The 20,262-nt window shown below is 36.9% G+C and overlaps 1 protein-coding gene across 2 annotated transcripts in view; it reads right to left on the bottom strand.

Moving 5' to 3' along the window:
• The window catches only part of LOC149786032 (E3 ubiquitin-protein ligase rnf213-alpha-like), a 354,737-nt gene that overhangs the window by 112,783 nt on the left and 221,692 nt on the right, over window positions 1-20,262 (bottom strand). For both annotated transcript variants that reach the window (XM_089976319.1, XM_089976318.1), the window contains exons 59-63: window positions 17,590-17,849; window positions 10,478-10,619; window positions 7,871-8,217; window positions 6,789-6,952; window positions 5,692-5,913 (exon numbers count right to left, since the gene is read on the bottom strand). In XM_089976319.1, coding sequence (XP_089832445.1) covers window positions 5,692-5,913; window positions 6,789-6,952; window positions 7,871-8,217; window positions 10,478-10,619; window positions 17,590-17,849 — 1,135 coding nt within the window. The remainder of the gene's footprint in view (window positions 1-5,691; window positions 5,914-6,788; window positions 6,953-7,870; window positions 8,218-10,477; window positions 10,620-17,589; window positions 17,850-20,262) is intronic.

Below are 20,262 nucleotides of genomic sequence, written 5' to 3'. Positions count from 1 at the left end.
AAAATAATGCATACAACCTTCAGTAGATTAATAAATCCATACAATAAATCCAAAAGGAATGTTGGATGGGACCATGGTAATATAAAAATGGCTGGATTGTCAGAGGATGAATTGTACAACGTGTGGCCTGCACAACAGCAAAAGCAAAAAGCTGGCGATACCTGGTACAGTAAAACCTGTTATGAGAGACCGACCCTTCTGCCAACCAAAAGCGGTCTCTCAAGACAGGTGGTCTCTCATAAGAGGTGTGTGAAAATGGACTGGTTTTCAGAGTCAATAGTTAGCATTGTTGAAAAATAAATAATACCCATACTCACTGTACATGCATCATATCCTTTATTCATGAATCTTGTTAAATATTGCATGCATTCCTCTCAAAATATCTTTATATAATAATGATATACATCTATCAAACAACGAGAATAAAATTTATATTTCAACATCACATTAATATGTACAAAAAATGAACAGTTAGATATGATGTATATATCTTATTTTATACACTTATTCACTTGTTTTTTTAAAAGAAATCCATTATACTTCTTTGTTGACATGTTTTACTCAGCTATTTGGTCTGAACATGTATCTCAATTATTGCCTTTTCCGGAATCAACTTTCCACTTACTGGTATGTTTTTCCTCCTTGCAACACAAAATCACTCCCATACTCGCTCGTTCAGATCTCCGTAAACTGTCCGTCGTGCCATGGCATATTTCCTCTGTGCTTGTGCACCTTTCTGCCATTCGTTTCTAATGGACTTCTTGTCTTTGATTACATTTTGAACTTGCGTTTTACCGACGCTTAAGCTGACTGCTATTTTGCGAGTGGTCTCGCCTTTATCATTTCTTTCAATGACATTAATCCTTTCTTCCAGTGTTAAAATGTTTCTTTTTTTCAGCGGAGATTCTGCCGTTGTTATTAGTGTTGACGTTATAAAGACTATCGGTTTTGATCAGGTTTTGGGGAATTGTGGAATAAATATATATTATGTACCAATGAATGAAACCAAAAGACATAATTAACTCATCAAGAAACAATACATTTATTCTGAGATGAAGTTTAAATCAACAGCGTTATAGCTCGATAAACAAATGTTCCGACCATCTGCACCCACGTAAACAGATTGTGGCTTGGTGAAACACTAACAAAAGAAATAAAAAATAATTTTAAAAAAATCCGGAAATGATTCTCACTTACTAGTATTAAAGACAATGAGCTCATTCACCCTCTAGGCATTATGGATTAACTGGAAAGAAAACGACGTACTCAAACCAACACTGAAGCCCTTTCAAACGATTTCTCACTTGGACATAAGGACTACCGGCGTTTTGTGAGTTTTCATAAAGATAAAGAAAAAATACAAACCTCTAAATTGACTGCGTATATCCATCATTACTCCCTTTGATGTTACTCTTACTGGCTATTCACATGACTTCGGCACTACAATGGCGGTTAGTGACATGTACTTTAGTCTGGTTTACTGCAGTTTACAAATGACATCGTACGCTGGAGTTGTAAATTTCACAAAACTGGTACTGTAGCAAGACAAATTATTTTTAAATACTTTATTAGAGCAATCTTTGCTGTTTATGCAGTCTTTGTTACAAAGGATTAAATGATGGTTAGAGGTGTTTATCCCGATATATGGTTGTTCAGCTATAGTGTTATTTAATGTGTACTTTGTTTGCATACTACATTTATCCCGAGCTCTAGTGTTTACAAAGGATTAAGTTAAGGTCAGTGGTGTCAATCTGTTTTGATTTTTTGGCGATGCGGTCGTTCATAGCAGTGTCAAAATGCATATTTTGCCAAGAAATCGCGGTCGCTGGTCGCGTTCAGCAGGTGGTCGTTCATAACAGAGCGTTTATATAGTAAAATCGATCCGTGCATTACGATTGTGGTCGGAAATGACAGGTGGTCTCTCATAGCAGAGGTCGCTCGTGGCAGGTTTTACTGTAGTGCCAAGGGGAGGTAATGAGTAAGAGTTATTGCCCTTTTGATATAGACAGGAAAGACAATTTACATCTTTTAGTAAGACTGGATTTGCAAGGTAGCAGGCTAATATTCCTAACATAATGTGATTGGGGAACATATTCAAAGGAGAAACAGTAACTGAATGTTGCAATGTTCTGTGTGGAAGTTCACGGTGGGAAGTCACTAATTATCATTTTTATGAACATAAAGCACTTTCACTGCTGTTTACAATTTTATAAATATAAACATCAGGGAAACACAAGTGGTGTAAGATAAACTGTCTTCCTTCTCTAACTTTGATGTGTGGTTATATTTAAATGAAAATAGGATTTATCATGGTTGGTAGCTGTTATATATGCCGAACAGGATTTTGGGAGCAAAAACAATTTTTTTTTATCCCATTGTAAATAGAATCTAGAGTCCTTCGAAGCTAGTGACACTTTACTGAGCCCAAAAAATTTCCAGGAATTCAAGATAAGATCATTTCATCATTTTAAATGCCATGTGTTGAAACCATCACTGCTATTCTTCAGCAATACCAAGAGTTTCAAATTAGCTTCTGTGTTGAACATACTGGATGTCAGATTAGCACAATCTTCATTTTGGATAAAACAGACATCACTATATGTTTTTTGGTGAAAAGTCCAAGACATAATGATCATCTATTCAGAGAGTTTAGAGACAACAAGATTTTCATGACAGGTGTCACAAGAGCCATATTGGATGTACAACTAGCATCATTTTCATTTAGGACAAATTAGACATCAAAAGAAGTCTTTTAGTGAAAACCCAAACCATAATAATCATCCATTCAGGAGGATCAGTGGCAAGATTATCATGACAGCTGATATGGCAGCCATACTGGATATACAACTGGCACCATTTTCACTTAGGACAAGGTAGACAACAGTAGAAGTCTTTTAGTGAAAAAACCCAAGTCATGATGATCATACATTCTGAGGGATTAGTAACAGTAAGATTTTTATGACAGCTGTCATGGCATTTATAATGGATGTACAAATGCCACTATTTTCATTTAGGACAAACTAGACATCATAAGAAGTCTTTTAGTGACAAACCTCTGTTGATATAACCATCCATGTAGGAGGAGTAGCGATAGCATTATTCTCAAGATGGCTACTGTGGCAGACATATTGGACCCCAGACCATCACATTTGCCATTCAGACTAACTAAACATCATAAGGAGTGTTTCATTGAAACTCCATCTTAATATGACCATCAATTTAGGAGTAGCAGCGACAACTGCTGTGGACATCAAATTGACACTATTTTTTAAAGGACCAACCAGACATCTTAGTGGAAACCCCATTTTGATATGACCATTCATCCATTTAGAAGTAGTAGCAATAATAAGATTTTTAAGATAGCTACAATCGTGGCCATACTGGATGCCAGATTGGCACCATTTTCATTCAGGACCAAGCAGACCTCGTAAGAAGTCTTCTAGTGAAAGCCCCATACTGATATGACCATCCATTTAGGTGGAGTACCAATAACAAGATTTTCAAAATGGCTGCCATGGTGGCCACACTGGATGTCAGATCAGCACTATTTTCATTTTGGACCAACTAGGCATCATAAGAAGTCTTTTAGTGAAAACATCATGTTGATATAACCATCCATTCAAGATGGATGGTGTGGTGGCCATATTGGATGTGAGAGAAGCATCATTTTCATCTAGGACCACGGGATGACTGTGTGTGCATAGTTTTATGACAATCCCCCAAGTAGTTTAGGATAGACAAATGACAATAGCCTATCCCTTAAGTTCTTCTGGTCATTGACCAGTACAGTAGTCCCCCTCTTGAATGGCCTCCCTGACCAGTGGCCACCCGCTCCTTATGGCCAGAATCCGTTGGCAGCGACGAGTTTGTGTTCTAAAGTACCCCTCGCAAAAGGTCACCTGGCTAACGTGACCAGCATATTAGTCCAATAATATAAAATTTACCCCTCACAAGCGGCTGCATTTTATTTGAATATGTATCCAGAACCAGTATTTTATTCATAACATGTGTTAAGTAATCCAATTTCTGTTTCCCCGATGTCAGGTTTTCGTTACTGAAAGAAGTGTTGAGTAAAGTACCACTAAGGTTAATATTATATCATTTACGCCTCACGAGAAGTCAAATTTATTCCATAAAAACTGAGAAAGACTCAAATTTTAATCCATACAAAAGGGTAATCCAATTAGCCTTACTGCTGTGTTATTATAAGATGTCCGGTTTAGTCACTGATAATTGTTAAGATTACAATTATTGAACAATAGTAACAGCTGAGAAGTGGCAGTATCGATGTACAATACCCAAGTCAGCAGGAAAATGGTTTATTAGCCTATATGGCTTCCCTTAGTAAGATGTTGAGCTTGTTCACTTTGATAATCAGTGGCTATTACTACTGACAATAATTGTCAAAATTACGAATCCTAATGGCCGCGAGGTCAAATCTGCATGATGTTAATGGTACATATCAAAGCCGTTTTGGCTTCTCTCACTTAGTGTAAAGAAATGTATAAAAACAATAGGGTACCAGACTGCGACTAACAAATCACGTGACAAGATCACTTCCTTTAAAAACAAGGCAATTTGTTTAGATGCATACAAAATTGTTTTATCAGTATTGTAGTTGGCAACATGAATAACTTACTGCAAAAAGATCAACATGTCATCGAGGAAAAGAAAAATTCTCAGTTTGGAAGAGAAAGGGAAATTAATTCAACTGACCGAGAGGTGGGGTGTGTGTCGAGGATCCTTGCAGAAAACTAATGTCAGAAAGACTCAGATAAACAATATCATGAAAGATAATGAAACAATTCTGCAGAAGTGGGAAGGTAAAATAGACAGAGAAAGGAAGATTGTTTGAGCCAGGAGATGTTTGTATCCTGATTTAAATAACAAGAAAAAGCAACAATTTTGCCAGTTGAATTGGGATATGATGACTTTACTGCAAGTAATGGATGGTTGCACAGATTTTAAGTGCGACACAATATTAAGTGTTCTGTCCTTAGTTGAGAATTAGCGAATGTTAATAATGAAGGTGTCGAAGATTGGAACAAAAGACTAAATGATATATGCAGGGGATATGACAGCAAGGATATTTTTAATGTGACGAGACTGGTTTGTTTTTTTAGACTGTTACTAACAAAGTGACAAATGATGTGATCTGTAACATAATTATAAAGACAGTTTTAAAACTATATCAATGGTTATTCATAGCATTCTTTTTGCAAATGATGACACAGTTTGTTTTACATTTATTTCACATCATGCATGTGATTTTTTAATGAAAATATTAAATATTTAAAATTAAATGTACTTGCGACTTTCTTCATATGTATTTACTATTCGCATTTGTCATCCCCCTCTAGAAAGGCCACCCACATTATAAGGCCACTTCCCTGCTGCATTAGGGGTGGCCTTATAAGAGGGGGACTACTGTATAGCTAAAACAAGTTCTATTTAAAAACTAAATGTTGTACTATTTTAATAAAATAAACAAACATGTTTCTTAAGAAAAGTTTTATTTGTGTGCTAATGTTGGGAAAGATATTGACTGAAATAAAAAGCCTTGGTCCAGCCTGTCTACTGGACACTACCTTATGCAATAAACTGCACTATATTCTGTGTAATGAGTATAATGCTAATAAACTGACATTTGTTAGGCATAACTATACCTCTCTGCTTCATTTCAACACTTACAAACTGATCCGAGACCAGGAGAAAATGTCCTGGATTCTCAACCTGCATAGTCCTGATGGCTGCAGCACACTCAGGCCACACTTGATTAATGCTCCGGAAGTATCGAAGATGTTGAACAATCTTGTTGTGACTCTCATGGATCCAGACAAGTCGGGCTAGGATGTTAGGGGACTTGTCCTCCAGCAACATGGCTGATGTCTGCATGATGGCATTGTGCACAAGCTAAAAAATGAAGTTGATACATATAATTATTTTCATTTTCTAATCAATGTAAGTTTGCTGGAATCTTACTGATGTAAATGACTCTTGATTAAAATATTAGGCAGAATGTATGATTCTGACAATGGGAAAAAAGTACCATAAACTTACCAAAATAAGAAAACTTTTAAATGATTTCCCTAAATGCAGAAACAATAGTGAAAATAAATAGAAACTAGAGAAAATGTTGTTAGTTGAACAATTATTTTGCTACTGAACAATTCTTAAATTAGATATGCACAGATAAAAGGTCATAATTTGGTGACACTTAAAAATTTCATTCTACTTCTTAAGGAAATCAATATAATTAAGTATTCATTTTGTTTCAGCGAATGACAGAATGACAACAGATTTTTTTTAAAGCAAGTATTGAAGGACACTGATCTTTGTCCTTCACTTTTACTTTCACACTTAAATAGATCAATATTTCACTATGTATTGTTACTTACAGTGTATTAAAATTTTTTTCAAAGACAATCTAACAAAATATATGTTGATTATGATTTTATTGTTAAGCAGACAGGGTCCCACGTTTCTGTTGTATTAGATATGAACAAATGAGAGTCTACATATACCACCCTGTGTTATCAGCAGGTATAAGAGTTATATGGGTGTATTAAAAATTAGGGAGTAGTGTATTTCTACTGAAAAAAGCTCAGTTGATTAAGTGATATCTGAATATCAAAATTTTATCAAAATTTATTTTCATAACTAGTTTGAAGTTAAATGCAAGGGAAAATATTCTTTAACAGAACTTCTGCTTATTAGCTTGTGACTGCTTTCCGCCTTAACATTTAAAATTACATTATGCATTAGCACAACCCTCTATGAACACTGACCTCATACTCAACAGATGACTGGGCATGATATACCATGTAGGTAAAATCTTGAGCATACAGGTATCCAACATCTTCTGAAGAAACACTACCCTCCAAAGACTCAAGCAGCTGTCCTAGTCTGGTCTCGTTTACAAGACAAGCAATCTTCTTCATTTTCATATTTGCTGGAATAGTACAAATACAGAAGTGTGTATGAAGAAAGGTAGTCATACTGATACAAAATTTAAATTTCTGGAAAAAAAGAAATGAACTGATGGGTTCATATAACAAAACATTACGATTTTCAATTCAGATATGAGGTCACACTAAATTTCTATAATATTTCATGACAAACTTTATCATTCTGACAATACAGCAAAAAAGTGGTGTGATGGAAAGATGAAAGTTTATGTGTTTTAACACATACACTGATAACTTATAGCATATGTGACGATGCAAATTTTTTTTTACTCTGTTCCATTTTTAGAGAATGCTCCATGAAAATTGTCATCATGATTTCACAATCCCATGATATGAAATGTTTAGGTTTGAATTTTCCAATTGCCTTGTCAGTATATAATCTTCATGTGTTGTATAGCCATAAAAAAAAGACCAAACAAAATAACAAGTGATCTAATTCAGACGATACAAGAATCAACATTTGAAACTGTGTTATTTTCTTAAATACTCATGCTCCTACAGTTGTGCTGGTTTTTCAATGAATTCAAGGTCAAACAAGTCATTATGACAAATGTGACATAGAATCTAAATAATTTAATTATCAAGTATCCTGTTTGACACTACAAAACGGCAGAGTTATTTATAAAATTGGTTTGAAATGACCTGTGTCTCCAAAGAAGTTTTAATAAGTATAAACAACAAAAATCAAGTTGTTTACTCGTTATGATGAATGTGACTAAAACATTTCATTTTTATACATAGCTCATTTTAAGAAATCATGCAAAGTACACAGGGCCAGACAGATGGGTGGATGAATGAGCAGACGACAGCAGGCAATCAATATGCCCCACTGCATGTGTAGTGATGGCACATAGAAGGAACTGATTCATTAAGACTATAAGAATAGCCTCAAATTTTCTTACTTTCATCATCCTTCTGACTTTCTTGGGCAGTTCTCCAGATGCTATCTATCTGCTCATAAATCAACCAGGAGAAGGGCATCACTCCAGTAAATATTTGACCTTCACACCCTGTTGTCTTGATGATGACCTCATTTAGTTCCTGTTGCCTGGTAGGAGACTGAAGGTCAGAGTATTGTAGTTGAATGGCACCTGGGGTGTTGAGAATCTGAAGCCATAACCTGGCTTTCCAGTCATCAGAAGTGAAATGACTGTGTATAATGTCCAGATTATGGTTTGTATCGATGTGGGCAATCATTCCAGCAAGTATTGGGTAGATCTTGGATTCAAGGTATTGGATGCAAGCTCGTCTAGACAATGAAAATATGAAATGATGATATGACATACTGGAGACAAAATGGAGAGCTCAAATTTTTTAAAGCTTCAAAACTTCATATATACACTTTCAAAGCCATATGCTGTTAAAATCTTGCATGCCTCTCTTTCTTGTGCTACCTTTGGCAATGTTCAAGCTTCATATACACATAAAAGATTGATATTAACTTCTGTTTGTCTGGCATTCATTCCACAAATCAAACAAGGGATAGAAATTGGCCTGAAATCAGCCACTCCCCCTTACAAGTCTCCACAGGCTTATATAACAATGATCAATATCAAACTTTAAATATCCTGGATGAGCAATTTGTTTAAAGCTGTAAAAATTAAAATGTTCCTATTTTACAACAACACCAACCATTCTTCAAAATGACATGAAATCATTCTTCAAAAATAAATCTGCTTAGTTAAGTATTCAACTGATTCATGTTTGTCTAGAACTTTTCTGTTTCAGTAATAGTCAGAATTATACAAATGTATTCATCGACTTGAAAACTGGTCAAAATCACTGAGTAGTTTATGGTAGGTGATTTTTTAGCATTTAATAGTGAATCAGCATCCACTAATCAACATAATATGTACCAATTAGGATTGCTCACTTGTTACATTAGTTCAAAAGTGTTTGTACCATATAGAAATAACTTGGCAACCTTTTCTAATGACACCCATATTTAATAGCACACCATGATCACTTGTACAATCTACCCATGCCTTGATTACAAGGTCATCTATACTGAATTCTGGCACATATTTGCAATTCTAAATTTGATCCAAACTGGTTTAAACTTTGTGTCGCATTAGTATTTAAGATGGTAATAAAATCAGTAATGGCATGTATTTCAAACTCTTAATGCACCACACTAGATCACACTGAGTATAATTCATGCTCCTGTGACAGTATTTAAACATTCTTTAATATCCCTTTGAAATATTATCTTCATGACTAAATCTCTATGGCTAAATCTCTATGAAATATTATCTTCATGACTAAATCTCTATGAAACATTATCTTCATGACTAAATCTCTATGACTAAATCTCTATAAAATATTATCTTCATGACTAAATCTCTATGACTAAATCTCTATAAAATATTATCTTCATGACTAAATCTCTATGAAATATTATCTTCATGACTAAATCTCTATGACTAAATCTCTATAAAATATTATCTTCATGACTAAATCTCTATGACTAAATCTCTATGAAATATTATCTTCATGGCTAAATCTCCATGACTAAATCTCTATAAAATATTGTCTTCATGCCTAAATCTCTATGACTAAATCTCTATGAAATATTATCTTCATGATGAAATCTCTATGAATAAATCTCTATAAAATATTACATTCATGACTAAATCTCTATGACTAAATCTCTATAAAATATTATCTTCATGACTAAATCTCTATGACTAAATCTCTATGAAATATTATCTTCATGGCTAAATCTCCATGACTAAATCTCTATAAAATATTATCTTCATGCCTAAATCTCTATGACTAAATCTCTATGAAATATTATCTTCATGATGAAATCTCTATGACTAAATCTCTATAAAATATTACATTCATGACTAAATCTCTATGACTAAATCTCTATAAAATATTATCTTCATGACTAAATCTCTATGATTAAATCTCTATAAAACATTATCTTCATGACTAAATCTCTATGAAACATTATCTTCATGACTAAATCTCTATGACTAAATCTCTATGAAATATTATCTTCATGACTAAATCTCTATGACTAAATCTCTATAAAATATTATCTTCATGACTAAATCTCTATGAAACAAATATCTTCATGACTAAATCTGTGAAATATTATCTTCATGACCAAATCTCTATGAAACATTATCTTCATGACTAAATCTTTATGAAACATTATCTTCATGACTAAATTTCTATGAAACATTATCTTAAATTTCTATGAAACATTATTTTCATGACTAAATCTCTATGACAAAATCTCTATGAAACATTATCTTCATGACTAAACCTCTATGAAATGTTATCTTGATGACCAAATCTCTATAACAAAATCTTTGAAACATTATCTTCATGACTAAATTTCTGTGAAAAAATCTCTATGAAACATTATCTTCATGACTAAATCTCTATGATAAAATCTCTATGAAATGTTATCTTCATGACTAAATCTCTATGAAACAATTTCCTTCATGACTTGATCTCTACGAAGCAATTAACATCATGGCCAGTATAAACTTTACCTGAAAGTGCCAGCCTTGTTGATGTTTTCAGGTTTGGCAGCCTCAGCAGATAACCAATTGTCGGCTCTGAAGGCATTTTTCTCCTTCTGTTTCAGAAGAGCAGCAATATGGTAGCTCAGACCTTGCAGGAATGTGGGAAAACCTAGGGAAAGATTGTATACATTTCAGCAAAAGATTTACATACAAATTAAATTAAAGCATGTAGGGATGGATGCATAATAAAAGACCTTACTATGTACATTTTTCTAAGCAGGACATTAAGCAGAATGATTTCTGTTGGAAAAGCAAAATTTGGAGAAGAAGGACGTTCAGGAGCCAGAACTCTTCTGAATGAAACATGGAATACATGATAAAAGACACCAAACATTTTGGAACATTGTTTGTGTGGGTAACACAAATTAAGCACTAGCTCTGGGGACAAGCTATTTCACTGACATTGCATAACACACAGAAACATACTTTAATGGCATCAATAGTGTACACATAGCTATTGTTTAGCTTTCTCTTCCATTCTGAAAAAAAGAGCACCTTCTTCTCTATTACATAAATTAAGGTGTCTTCTGACTGGAATACCCCTCCCAGCACATCACTACCAACCAATGTCAAGGATATGTAGTAACTATGTAGCAGCATGTTGCTGCCTCCCATTCTTATGGAGATGCACCATTCACCTCTTAGTGTGATGCTACCTCCCATTGTGGAGGTTATGCACCAATCATAAAATTGTAGAGTAGATGCACACTGCCAATCCTAGAGTGTAGCTGCCTCCATTGGAGTAGATTCACTGCTCTTGTCATAGTCTGTTGCTGCCTTGAGGAGATGTGCCACCAACACCTTGTCAGGGGTAGTGTGTCACACCCTCTCACTGGGAGGGATCAGCACCGCACTTTCCTGAGTGATGTATCAGTTAAAGATCCTGTATGCTCCAATCATCACACTATGATCTAACTGTATGCATATGGTTCAGACTGAGTTCCCCCCTCTCCATCTTCTACCACCTTATTATGAACACTGGGAGTCCAACTAGTGGGCTCAGACTATACTATGGGATGAGATTGGTATCCCCCCTTTCCTATTATCACAATGAATCCCTATGGGATGTGGGGTGCTCCACCTCAGGGACCTTGATCATGTACACCCTCTTGGGGTTTTGGATCTTGCTCTCATAAAAGAGGTGATACTGTGGCTAGTGTCCTGCCATCTCCTGGTAACTGGGGGGAAACAATTTGGAAGGCTAAAACTGTCACTTCTTCAAGGAGAGACAGATGATCTCATCTCTCTCTGGCTTATGAACTCCTTCAGTCCCTACTCACAATGTTGGACTTAGTGCAGAGTTTTACTTTACCCTTGTCACAACCTAGGGACCTGGTGATGCCCTCACACTACAGATCAAGAGTTTCCTCAATGATACTATCTCAATTCTAGTAGACTCTTCTGAGTTCAATAAGGAGGAAGCACAAGTGATGCCTCCTCTTACACCCACTCCCTCATTTTGTATGATTGAGGAAATAGCTGAGAGGTTTTTGATGGACCAGGACATTAATCAACAATGTTGAGTGTGGGCCATTCTCTCCTCAATGTTGTGCCATTTGGTCTCTTCTGTCAGCTATCAGGTATATTCCCCAAAGTGGCCCATGAAACCCTCCCAACTGTACTCCATTGGAGCCAAGGTGGGTATTTCAGGTGGAGCCTGGAAATGCCTTTCTGTAAAAGGCGTTGAAGCCATGGAACAGAAAGTCCAACTGCTTGTCACCATAGCTTCACATAAGATGTGGCCAAAACATATTGGCATGCACTTTGTTTCCATGGCTTGGTTGGCGGAACTTCACATCCACTGTGATGTTGCTATGGACTCTTCAAAGGTATTATTTGATCACAGTAAAGACCTCCTTAGGGTTGCTCTGCTTGAAGCCTAGAGTCTGTGTGGAGGCCTCATTCTAACCATGGCATCTCAAGACTTGTTGGATCATCAACACAGGTCCTTCATATCTACTCCTGGTCCATGGCAATTGGCTAGGAAGTGTGTCAATGTGAATTGCCTATGAGGGGCTTCTACCAAGTTCTTCAAGCGGACACAGCCCTATTCCAAAATGCAACCTTAAAATAGACCTACTCCTAATCATCTGTCTGGATCCCAGAAACAAAAATACAGATGTGCCCGATGAACCTGGAAAGGAAGGAGATAATCTTCATAGCCCCCTTCCCAAAGGAGAGGGTGGGGGACAGCCCTAGGGACCTGAGCTCTTTTCTGCCACACATCCCCTTCTCAGGCTTTCCAGTTGTTGCTTGCCTTGACCTCTTTACAAAGGCCTGGTCAAGCATCCCAGACAATAGTTGGGTCCTTTCAATTGTTAATAAAAGGTACCAACTCTAGTTTTGGGAACTAACTCCTCTTTTGATGACCCCCATCTTTCTTCACCAATCCAGTCTTGTGAAATGAGATAGGAGGTGCACACCCTTTTACAGAAAGGGGCAGTCAAGATGGTTCTGAACTATCAGTCACTCACCTTCTGTTCCCATATTTTCCTGGTCACCAAGAAAAGTGGAAAGTTTCATATTATAATCAACCTCGACCTTTAAACCAGTTTCTTCTGAAAGAACCTTTCAAGATAGACCACCTCCACAATCTGGAATGCATTTCAACTGCCTGATTGGGCAGATTCCATTGACCTTCAGAATGCCTATCTATACATCCCCATATTTCCTCCTCACCACAAATATCTCCAGTTTTGCTAAAACCAGGAAGTTTTTCAATTCTGGGTCCAACCATTTAGAATTTCTTCTGCACCCAGAGCCTCCAGCCAAGTTGTGGGAATAGTGGCAGGATACCTCTGGTTATAGGGAATACCAATTCTCCTGTGTTTTGATGACTGGCTGATCAAAGAAGGCACACATACTCCTTCTCTTTGTGTTGAAGTCTGAAACCTCCTGCACTACCTCAGAGAATGTAACACTCAGAGTTTGGCATATTCCGGGCAAAAACCTAGAAATGAAGGCTGTAAACCAAGAGTTTCAAGGGTGCATAGACAGAGTATGGGGTTGATGTGTCATGGTCTCCCTTGAGAACATGTCTGTTGTAGCTTATCTACAATGTCAAGGAGGCACACATGCCCTTTCTCTTTAAGTGGAAGTCTGGTACCTCCTGTGCTGGGCCACCTCAGAGAACATAACACTCAGAATTCGGCATATATTCTGGGAAAGAACATTTTGGTGGCCTGTCTCTCACAGAATGGACTCTTCACTGCTCTGTTACTGAGTCCCTGTTCTTACTGTTGGAAAGACCCCTAGCAGTTCAATGTGCAGCCAGGCTCAACAAGAGACTTCCATTTTACATTTCTCCTGTCCCACATCAAAGGGCATGGGCAGTGGATGTGTTTAGTCTCCAGTGGGATCAGCAGTTCAATTATACCTTCCAACCCCTCCGACTGATTTATCATGTTCTGCAAAAAGTCAGAACTTCACAGATCAGATCATTCTCATAGTCCCTCTGTGTCCTCAGTACGCATAGTTCAATGCTCTTCTAGACCTGTTGATCGCCTGACCCAGGTCTCTTCCTCCACTACAGCCCACAAATTCTCCACAGTGACTCTTGGCTCATCTCAAGTGAACTCTCTGCCAGAACAAATTTCAGGCTGAGTTGCATTTGCATGATTCAGGCAAGTAGAGATTCAACATGCAAGGTTTATAATGCCAGGTGTAGAATCTTCTGTGATTGGTGATGTAGAAAATGCATTGATCCTAGCTGTCTCTCTATGTTGCTGCTTTCCTTCTGTTCACTTCAGAACAAAAGATGCTCTGTATCCACTATCAAGGGCTATAAAGCTGGCACTTCAAACAAAATTAAATTAAATAAAAGGCATGGTAATTGGCTCACCTTGCCAATCTTATTAAATATTTTGAGCTGCAGAGACCTGTCTTGCATTGTCTTATGCCTACATGGAATATTTCTTGTGCTTTATGGTCATTAACCAAAAGCTCCTATGAACCACTGAGTGAGGCTTCCTTTCAGAACCTAACTCTCCAGACAGTTCCTATTTAACCTCACCCAAGCGTGAAGATGAAATGAGACTCATGCCATATCTATTGACACTAGCTGTCTCCAGTAAATGGGAATTATGATTTCCCTCCTTTGTCAACTGGGATTTTAAGCCCATTGCTCCACTTCCAATAGAAAATCCCAGTCTCAGTCAAATTTGTGCTGTGGATGATACACAAATAGACCTTGTGTCCTGTGAGGGTACTCTGTTCTATCTTAAGGGTTTCAGATGAAAAAGAAAGGGTAGGAAGCACCTTTTTCTCTCTCTCAAAGACTCCATAGACATTTCAGCTGCCATTTTTCCATGAGGGATTGTCACCATCATCAAAAGAGCCTACCAGTCTCATACTGATCGAGACCTTTCCTTTATGAAACTTAAAGTCAATGACGTTCAAGCCATTGCTACCTCCTGGACCTACCTTTATCACTCCTCCATGGAGGATATTATGAAGGCAGAATTTCGCATTACCATGCTACTTCTAACTCCTTTTACCTCCACTCATTGTCAGAACAAGTGCAGGAAGTTTTTTCTCTGGGTACCATCATTATGGCACAACAAGCAGCCCCAAGAAATGCCAACATTCCATAACATGGACTTCTCCACCAATGGTGAGTCCTTTCCATCTTCTGTTTTTTCTAATCAGTTTAACAGAGCATCATCCAACCCTCCTTACTGACAAATTCAGCCAAACAATAGCTATGGGCAAGCAATTACTGCTACTAAAATGCATTTTGTTTGGGGGAGTAAAACTAATGGTAATTATGCAATACTTACCCATGGCTATTGTCAAATGCCTTCCTCCACCCTGCTCAGATGTCCTGATGTAATAGTCATGTTTGAAGAACATGAACTATCTGTCCTTGTTTCACACATACCAAGGACAAGGCAAGTTACAGGAGTAATCATCATACTGACAAATCTTAACTCAAAGGGAAGTTTGTATTCACATCAAATGGACAGTGCATTTTTTCAGCACAAAAAAGAAAGCTAAACAATCACTATGGGTAAGCTATTGTGAGTACTTTACATTTTCTGTTTTTTCATCAGTTTAATGGAGCATCAGCCAACCCTCTTTACTAACAAATTCAGCTAAACAATAGCAATGGGTAAGCTATTGCTGCTATTAAAATGTTTCATGGTTCCTGAGCTTGGAGGGTTACAAAGATCTGCTGTTATTGGAGATTTACTATTTATGGAAAAAGGGCAATAATTCTGTTAAATGTTGATCTGGAGAAACCAAATCTTTAAAAGGTATATCTACATGTGATAGACAATATTCAATCACATGGCATCCAATTATGTGTATGGATTGCTGAGCTGTGCTGCCTTTTAAAAAACCCACCTCATGTGATGAGCTTAAGCTTACTGTCAAAGGCCATAACTCTATCCAAAGTGGAGTTGATGAGACAAAACCCATAAAAGGCACATGTAGGTCTACAAGACAATGTCCACACCAAATTGTAAAAGGTTATGCTGAATCGTTTCTGAACTATCTTGTTCACAATAATTTGGTGTTGCTGTAATGGTGATGTAATATTAGTGGAAAAGGCCAAAAACTCTATCAAATTTGGAGCCTCAAAAGATGAAACCCTTAAAGTACTTAAAAACCTTTACATGTAATAGGCAACTCACCCATCAAATGGCATCCAGTTAATGTGTAGGTGATTCTGAATCATGCCATTGCAAGACATGGGAATGGATTAATGGAAAAGACTATTAAAGGTTCCTATTATCTCAGTGTAGGACCATGAGAATGTCATGACATGCAGAATGCATAAGCATATGGGCTCTTCATATGTTTCTTAAACAAGGTCAAAAGACTGACCAGTCTTAGGGACTGGCCAACAAGTCAAAACTGATGTTAGAGATTAATGTCCATCCCTAGAAGCCCAATTTTACTGGCTGAAAGTCACAGACTTTGACTGCAACATAAACAGCACCCAGTAAATGAACCTGAAACACAAAAATGTAACAGTGCTCAAACTTGAAATACACGCCTCTTTTTTGCAATAAGGATGTTGAACATCTCAAAATGCACATGCTCACCTGTCACATGACAACCACAGACACTCAAATCAAGTCACATGACCAAAAACTACTGAAACTTTGGAATGAGCAAATGAACAAAAGTCACATTGGATTTGTGCTGGACCTAATGGAACAGCCAGATGTATAGATTAAATTCAAAATGGTAAAAAACATAACATGATCACCAAGTATTGTATCTTGCTTCTGCAACATTGGGATTAATTTATAATCCTATTTTTTGGCATTGCATTACATTTAATTCACGGGCACTATTGAATACAAACAGGGTCATCTCAATGGGCTGGATTTGTAATGTGGACCTACAAGGAAGTTCTTTTTCAAAATGTTTTATTTTCATCATCTTAAAATTCCCTTCTTGGAGAGACCATTCACAGGATATGAGCATGATTGAAGTCTTTGCATGAATGTAATTTAACTACACATTAACATTACAGTCCATGGGAATTGAATTAGTTGTCTGTACCCATATAAAGGGCCACAAAACCTAGTTGCAAAAACTAAACCCAAGGAAGTAAAATATCAAATGAAGGTCAGTGACCTTCTTTAGTTGCATGGGTGTAGTACTAATAGAGATCATATGATCAATGAGCTTGAGAAATGAACTTGAAATACAAAATCTTTAAGCAAGGTCAACAATATGTGTAACAGTGACCTATTTGTGAAGAGGGTGTAGTACTTGTCAGATGCATCTGCTTACCACAATTCCAGATAAAACAGTATTTAAACAGAATTCAAAATACCCAAGCTAAATGTAAAAACTTTACTATTTGCAAATTAGCCACATCAGCTCCTCCACTGAAGCAGGTGCTATGAAATCCACTCCTGTTACCAATGATATAGGAAGAAAGAATTCGGTGAGGCTGTCCAATATGCTTTAATCTTTGTTGATGCCAATTCCTATGCTGACACAAATGCTAATGCTTATGCTAGGAGTAAAACAGTAGCATACTTCAAATTTACGGAGATGATCTAACAAAATAGTTCCTTGTACATGTTATGAAAGCAAGAATTAATTCAAATACTCACCCTCAATAGGGTTTTGATGTAGCAGATCAAGCATTAACTCAATTCTCCGTGTTGATCTGCCAGTAGTTTCTTCTTTGTCTTTGACCATGGCCAAAGCTGGCTGGATACAAGAGAGTATCAAACTGCGGACATTCAGTTTGTGGTCAATTCTTTCATTAATGACATCCTGAAGCTCATAATCGTGATCATGATCAGGTTCACTTAAAGGCTTCTCTGCTTCCTCTTCATTCCACTCCATTTGTTCAGTTTTGACTTGCCTGCTGAAAGAGAGAAATTGTTCCCTGAAGAATACATGAAGGTTTTACTACTGCAAATCTGTTACTGAAGTGTTGTTTGAAATAGGGAAATAAATTAGAATATTTATACAAATTTTACTGCAAAATATTTAATTTAGGTGCATCTCCAAAGTTGGGGCTATTTCAAAGGGTGTGACAATTTACTAGACTAAAACAAAATGCCCAGAAATCCAAGATAAGCCTTACAGGACATAAGACTGATACCATTTTCATTAGGACCAACTATACATCATAAATAGCCTTTTGGTGAAAACCATATCTTGATATAATAAGACTTTCATGAAAACTGAATAGTTCTGGGAGGATAAAACTACTATAATTTATGTAATACTGGCTATTATTGCGTTGTGAGTGATATATTTTCCTGTTGCATGCCTCCAGTCCAAGTAAACTATTTCCTTCTCTCAATTAGTAATTTGAAGTCTAGATTACAAAACAACATGATCCCAGTCTGATACCTTGGTCCACTCCTGTCAATCAGAATATGGTCTTTTTGTGTTCTTCGGCACAGCCTGAAAGGTCATTATAAAGAATAGGGATGGAAGTGGGAATTGGATAATAACAGGACGTAAATATTACATAATAAAATCAGTGTTAAAACTATATTTTATTAGGAGTAATACTTTATCTATTATTATTGCCTTGCTCAATTTGCCAGCTTAGTGGGAGCCTGATAGTCTAAGAGAAGCTGTTATGGTCGATTATTTCCAGCTCAGTGGGAGCTTGACAACCTAACAGAAGCTGTTAAAAGCAACTTACCACTGCTAGCTGACAAGCTGTGAAAGTCCATCATTGCCAGCTCAGTGGGAGCCTGATGGCCTAAGAGGAGCTGTCAAAGTCAACATATCACTGCCAGCTCAGTGGAAGCCTAATGGCCTAAGAGGAGCTGTCAGGGTCAACTTATCATTGCCAGCTTAGCGGGAGCCTGATAGCCTAAGAGAGGCTGTCAGAGTCAACTTATCATTGCCAGCTTAGTGGGAGCCTTATGGTCTAAAGACAAGCTGTCAAAATGAACTTGCCATAGTACAGTTGTCAGTAGGCTGCTCTACTGCAGACTAGAAGATGGTTTCACTCTGGTGTGACACTAATCAAAGATTGAATAACAAGAAATTGGAGGGAGACTGCCACAAGACAAATAATTATGATACAAAAGAGTGGGGGGAGATTGCCACAAGGCAAATAATTATGATACAAAAGAGTGGAGGGAGATTGCCACAAGGCAAATAATTATGATACAAAAGAGTGGGGGGAGATTGCCACAAGGCAAATAATTATGATACAAAAGAGTGGAGGGAGACTGCCACAAGACAAATAATTATGATACAAAAGAGTGGAGGGAGATTGCCACAAGGCAAATAATTATGATACAAAAGAGTGGGGGGAGATTGCCACAAGGCAAATAATTATGGTACAAAAAAGCCTAAGATACAGCAATAGCTTTGACCTCATGGACCCTGTCACAGAAATTGATTGGTAAACTTTGTTATAGTGCGAATAATGTACCCCAAAAAGTTATTAAAGATACCTTTGAGGGGTTGAAAAAAAACTAGTAATTAGCCTTTATTTTCACTTTAATTTACACAAATAAAAACAAAACTCTAACTGGGCAAAGAATTTTATCTTTATCATCATCAGCACAGATAAGACCGAGACTGCAGATTTCAGTAGGAACATGAACTACCAAAGGTAGCTGAATCTTGTCCAGAAATTCAGGTTGGAACAGAAGAGAGACTGAATAATGGTTACTGCTGAACCATAACAAACCTCATCCAATTATAATGCATGAATTATACTCCTGGCAAAATTCTTTTCATGTTGCCCACATAGCCCTAAACTAAATCATTTAATACAGTACTCCAATCTGGTTACCTAAACAAATACATTATATTTGTGTTGGCAGTCTCTACATCATAGGAAGCATGCACGGTATCCCGGTTACTTTTGAGAGATTCTAGACTTCTTGTTGCTTCTTCCAGCACACACTTTACTTGACAAGTTTGGTTTCTAAAGTCATGTTTGTTTGTTTTGTTGTGCCAATTAATATCAGCAAGCAAGTAGTCTGGGATTGAATTTGCTAATTCTTCATGATCTAAGGTCAAGGTATAGGTTTTGCAAGAACTCGGCATATTTGTTTTATCTCATTAGAGTGTATGATAAACATTTCATCATTGAGCTTTTGTATATACAACCACCTGACAATCTTTTTGTACTGATTACAGGCATATGCAAACTTTCTTTCATAGATGTCAAGCAGTGCATCACAAATAAACAGCTTGGTTATGAAAATTGCAATGTCTGACTTTTTCATACAGTGGTTTATTTCTGCCATGCACCAGTTTAATATCTTTAACCTGAGCTTTTGCCTTTGCTTAGAACC

Source organism: Sinohyriopsis cumingii, chromosome 12, assembly GCF_028554795.1.
Source record: "Sinohyriopsis cumingii isolate HCF-2022 chromosome 12, ASM2855479v2, whole genome shotgun sequence".
NCBI classification, from domain to species: domain Eukaryota; kingdom Metazoa; phylum Mollusca; class Bivalvia; order Unionida; family Unionidae; genus Sinohyriopsis; species Sinohyriopsis cumingii.
Note: the sequence above shows the minus strand (reverse complement) of the source record. Positions and strands in the feature narration are given on the sequence as shown.